Below are 6,063 nucleotides of genomic sequence, written 5' to 3' on the forward strand. Positions count from 1 at the left end.
TAGTTCATATAAATACTGCTCCTTAGGAATTTAGTCTTGAGATTACTATAATCATTGGTTTAAAAATATTTCCTGTGTAACTCTCTCTTTTCAAAAGTGAATGTCCCTCCCCCCTGAATGAAAGACAAAATAGACCCGGTATCAGTGTGTATATTCAAATCAAGAAAAGACAAATAAGAGCATTTCTCTAAATTTGACCATCAGTAATGAACATCAGTAATCAACAAGGGCTCTTCACAGTACAGGCATCACTTAAGAGATCATCCTGTAATTTACTAGCTGTCTGCATACCCTCCTCATTGCCACCTTCATTTCTTGATTCCTGAATGTATACATGACCGGATTCAGGAAAGGAGCGAGAACAGCATCAAAGATGGCCAGAATCTTATCCAGGTGTATGGTGGGAGTTGGCCATGTATTAAAAAAAAAAAAAAAAAAAAAAAAGGACCAAAGAACAAGAATACCACAGTGATGTGAGCTGACAGTGTGGACAGAGCCTTGGATGAACCAGCTGAAAAGTGTTTCTGAACAGTGAGAATGATGATGATGTAGGAAATGATCAGTATGAAGAAGGAGCCAACAGAGATGAGTCCACTATTGGCTGTGACCATAAACTCTAGTCGGTAGGTGTCTGTGCAGGCAAGTTTGATGAACCGAGGAAGGTAACAGTAAAAGCTGTCCAATACATTAGGACCACAGAAGGGTAAGTTTACCACAAAAGCCAATTGAACCACAGAGTGGATAAGGCCAGTCATCCAGGCAGCCACGAAAATGAAGATGCACGTTCTTGGGCTCATGATGGTCAGATAGTGCAGAGGCTTACATATGGCAACATATCTATCAAAGGCCATGGCAATGAGCAGCACCATCTCTGCACCACCAATGATGTGGATAAAGAAGATTTGAGTGATGCAGCCGCCAAAGGAGATGACTTTATGCTGTCTGAAAAGGTCATAAATCATCTTGGGAGAAGTGACTGAAGAAACTCCCAGGTCAATGAAGGAGAGGTTGGCCAACAGGAAGTATAGGAGAGTACAAGTGAGGGTCAGAAGTCACAGTGAGCATGATGAGGGAGTTTCCCATCATGCTTGCCACATAAAACATGAAGGAGAATACAAAGAGGAGAAGCTGGATCTCCCAGGAGTTGGTGAGTCCCAGGAACACAAACTCTGACACCGTGGAGTGATTCATTCCATCCATTGGCTTCGTTGGCACTGCTACCTGAGGAAGGACAATAGGAGAAAATGTAAATTATGATAATTATGTTAATAAATTGGGAGAGAGGTCAAAATTATGAAATCCTGCTTCTACTGTAGAATTAGAACCGACCTGATATGCTCATGGCCTCTCAAATGTGATTACCCAGAAAAATTCGTGGCTGTCAGGTGGAGCTGCTCTCTACCACCAGGTTGTCTCTACATTTGATACCCTCTGCTTCCTCTCAGGGTTGATGCCGTGATTACTCTTGACATGTAACAGTAGTCAACATGAGCCCCAGTCTTGTGGAACTAATCACTATTGCAACCCCTTCCTAGTCCATAAGCCTTTATCTGGAAGACAGACCCTTCTTCTCTTCCATCCCAGTCCCCACCTCTGGGAGTATATTCATCTTTAATATTACTTAAGTATTTACAATGTCTACAAAGTCTTGCTTTATTATTACTACCACTTTTTTGCTGTCCCTTGTTTATAATGGAGTACAGTCCTAACTCACCAACTCAACTCTGAGCTTTTTGGAAGAAGGAATTATGACTTATTCATAGTTGAACTCCCTGAAGCAGTGGAAATTGTGGTCTGCAGAGTGGTGCAGGTCCATGCACATTATCAGTTCATATAGTATTAGGTACAAAATTTGTGAGTGTTTAGAAATCTCTCTAGAAATTTAACATTACAGTGATGCCCAAGTTTCTGATTTTGCATTTACAAAAGTATTAGTCTACTGAAGCAAAAGGCATGGGGTGCCTGGCTGGCTCAGTCAGAAAAGCATGCAACTTTTGATCTCGGAGTTGTGAGTTGAAGCTCCAAATTGGGTATAGAGATTATTTAAATAAATAAATATTTTTTAAAAGAAAAAAATTAAAAAGCTTAAACCTCAACACAAGTAAATTGAGCAACATTGCCGTAAGATACTTAACACCTGATGTGAAAGCTTAAAACTATGAAATGTATCATAATGTAGTAGAAATGATATTACAAAAATCTCTAAAAAAGAATCACAGAAACAGCATAGCTTAGTAGAAAGAATATGGGTTTTGGATTTTGATTTCCACAATTTATGCAAATGTTCAACCACTGATAGGTTGATCTTGGACAAGTTACTTAAAGTCTCGAGCCTCAGTTAATTTATTTATGAAACTGTAATTAGTAATTAATGTATCTTAGTCATATGGCTATATTAAGTATTCAGTAAATGTTAAGTTTACTTCTTTTTATTTCACTTGCCCATAATAGCACTCTACACAAGACATAATTAATGAATGAATAAGAAAACAAAATAGGTTGGGGCGCCTGGGTGGCACAGTGGTTAAGCGTTTGCCTTCGGCTCAGGGCGTGATCCTGGCATTCTGGGATCAAGCCCCACATCAGGCTCTTCTGCTGTGAGCCTGCTTCTTCCTCTCCCACTCCCCCTGCTTGTGTTCCCTCTCTCGCTGTCTGTCTCTATCTCTGTAGAATAAATAAATAAAATCTTTAAAAAAAAAAAAGAAAACAAAATAGGTTAACCAATAGGGATCATCAAACTTCCATATCATAAAATATATTTCAATAAATAATTATTAATATAGTGGTCACATTCTCTTAGTAGTAGAAATTAAACTGTCTTCCATAAGTTCACTTGATCTGCTCTCAAAGAACACTATTTCTTATTAGTACTTACCACAAAGGTAATTTATTATTTGTTCCATATATCGTTCCCAACTTGGCTTAAGCCCCATAAAGTTGTGGACCACATCTGTCTTGTTCAACCCAGGGTATCAAAAATTTAGAATCACTCTATGGGGCACCTTGGTTGCTCAGTCAGTTAAGCAACTGACTTCTGATTTTGGGTCAGGTCATGATCTCAGGATTATGAGATAGAGCCCAGCATCATGCTCCACACTGGGCATGGAGCCTGCTTAAGGTTCTCTCTCTCCCGACCCCACTGCCCCTGTCCCTCTCAAAAAGAAGAAAGAAAAAGAGAAAGAAAGAAAGAAAGAAAGAAAGAAAGAAAGAAAGAAAGAAAGAAAGAGAAAGAAAGAAGGAAGAAAGAAAGAAAGGAAGAAAGAAAGAAAGAAAGAAAGAAAGAGAAAGAAAGAAAAAGAAAAGAAGAAAAAAAAATTGGAATCACTCCAGAAACATAACAAGGACAAATAAATATTTGCTGAAAGGGTGAATAAAATTTATTTGCTTGGGTTAGAGACTGACCATGTGAGGAAAGACAGAAATTCAGGAAAGTGAAAATTTTGCCTGAAGGAAAGCCAAAAGTAGGAATAGAACTAAAAGGAAGTCTTCAATCAAGTCAAAGAGACTGAAATTAATGAGGTCAACTTCGGGACCTACTGATGAACTTTAGGAAATTCAGTCATTATAGATCAGAAAATAAATACCCAAATATGTTAAATAACTTGACCAAAACCATAAATTTACTTAGTGTTAGAGCTTGTATTAGAACCCAGGTCTACAGACTCCAAGTTCAGTCCTCTTTCCAATTCCCTACTTTCTTTCATTTATCTGTGACTTACTGACTTACTGAGGATACAGCCTGAACAAAAACATGTGGCAGGGTGATGGTAGAAAATTGCTGGAGGAAAGATGAGCCCCTTGTAGCTGATGACGGCCCTTTATTGACATGCTGGTAGCTGATGTCTTGGCCTCCATAATTAATCATCCCTGACAACTGTTGATCAACAAATTAATGCACTTAAGTGTCCTGGAAAACTTGGGTGTTCTCGAAAGCATTTGTTCTTATTCTAATTGTTCAGGCAAATGCTCTCATTTAGAACAGATGGTTTTTTGTATGAACTCAATATAAAACACTAGCTTAATCTGTTCTGCTCATACTTTTCCTCCCTGGAGGGACTGAGACCCCTGAAGAGGGTCCAGCATGAGCATACCACCTAGAAGCTGCCATAATGTTGCCTATACTCAAGTTCTACCACCTTCATGAAATCATTCGTGACATGTCAGCTTGAGTAGTTTTCAGTTTCTAGAGTTTCATTTTAACTCCCCAAATGAATTATAGGACTACTCTATAATATGTCTCCATAACCTCCGCAGTGCCTAGGATAATGCTGGAGAACATAACAAGTCTTCAGTAAAAAGCTTGAGTTTCCCATTTGAGTCCAAGTGCACTGAGGTTGATCATCAATCTCAGTGTGGATGCAGGGACTCCAGACTTTATCTAGAACTTCATATTAAATATAGGCTCTATTTATGATTGCATTGTTCTTTGAGTTCATCTCTTTTAACTCTTACATCTTATAGCAATCATTTCTATATTTTTTTAAAGAAGCTACAATGGAATAATGAAATGAGTATAGTCTTCAATATCTGAAAAACCATATTTCATATTCTCTCACCTAGTAACTTGGTGATCTTGATTAACATACATTTCATCTCTGGGTCCTTTTCCCATCTGCAAAATGGAGAAAATAGTGTCTTACAGAACTGAAAATTGAGAAAATACATGTCACCAAATCTAGTTAATTCTCTTCAATGCTAGTTGGTAATAGAAATAACCTGTATGTCCATAGTGAGGTCATATATAAGTAAATTTTTGTAAATTAATACAATGGGTTGAATTATTTGAGAAGTAAATGAATGAACAAGATATATATTTTTCACCATGGAAAAATCTCAAAAAATAAATGTTGAATGAAAAAAATCAAATTGTAAAATCATACATGTAAACTGAAATAATTTTGTAAATTCTGGAACACTCAATAATTATTATATATTATTAAATATAAATAAATATATAGGTAGTAGGAGTATGAAAGTTTGAATAAGAAGGATATCTATCCCACAACTTCAGAATAGTGTTTTTCCCTGTGGAGGAAAATGGAGGAATCTGACAACATGAGTGATTTCGATATTTTTGTAATGATTTACTACTCAAGAAAGTCTGATAAAATGGCAGTTGTTTATTGTTAAATCTTGAAGTTTAATACACAGTGCCAATCATATGGTTTTGAGTACTTTTCAAATGGTTGAAGTATGTTTCACAATTTCTTTCTAATTTAACACATCTTGCATGTATTTGCTTCTTTCTCTTCTTCTTTTTTTTTTTTTTTAAAGATTTTATTTATTTATTTGACAGAGATAGCGACAGCCAGCGAGAGAGGGAACACAAGCAGGGGGAGTGGGAGAGGAAGAAGGAGGCTCATANGGAGGAGCCTGATGTGGGGCTCGATCCCAGAACGCTGGGATCACGCCCTGAGCCAAAGGCAGACGCTTAACCACTGTGCCACCCAGGCACCCCTGCTTCTTTCTCTTCTAACTCCCCTCCTTTCAACAGTTATAACTAAATCTACCACAAAGCCTCATCAAGATTCTCTCCTTCAAGTGTTTCTGCTGCTCCAACAAAAATCTATCTGCTCTCAGAATAAACCCAGTCATGGTATTAATGGTTTCATGATTCCTCTTTTGCCTCCAGATGAATACAACCTCATAATAAAGCATTCAGACCCGTCTGGAGTCTGGGCCTTTCCAACCTTATTTCCTATCTCATTTTATTACATCCTTTCTTGCACCCCATGATCCAACAATATATATTTATTATCTGACAATGCCACATAATACACATGCCTCCATGCTTTTAAATATACTGGTTCTTCTTCTTCAACTCCACTTCCACCCTTTTCACCCACTGCTGTTCTTTCTGGAAGAGTATAATACATACCTCAAAGTGAACACATGCTATACTTTTTTTATAATAATATTTTTTACTATATTATGTTAATCACCATGCAGTAAATCCCTGGTTTTTGATGTAAAGTTCGATGGTTCATTAGTAGTGTATAACACCCAGTGCACCATGCAATATGTGCCCTCCTTACTACCCATCACCAGCCTATCCCTTTCCCC

At 37.5% G+C, this 6,063-nt stretch overlaps 1 protein-coding gene across 1 annotated transcript; it reads right to left on the bottom strand.

The window, feature by feature from the left end:
- Window positions 1–252: 252 nt before the first annotated feature.
- On the bottom strand, window positions 253–1,200 carry LOC105235255 (olfactory receptor 4F3/4F16/4F29). Its single transcript, XM_011218319.2, is given in 3 exon segments — window positions 253–417; window positions 420–1,026; window positions 1,028–1,200. Coding segments are annotated over 3 exon segments (945 nt in total).
- Between the last annotated feature and the right edge of the window lie 4,863 nt (window positions 1,201–6,063).

This window comes from Ailuropoda melanoleuca, unplaced genomic scaffold, assembly GCF_002007445.2.
Source record: "Ailuropoda melanoleuca isolate Jingjing unplaced genomic scaffold, ASM200744v2 unplaced-scaffold4548, whole genome shotgun sequence".
In the NCBI taxonomy this organism is placed as follows: Eukaryota; Metazoa; Chordata; class Mammalia; order Carnivora; family Ursidae; genus Ailuropoda; species Ailuropoda melanoleuca.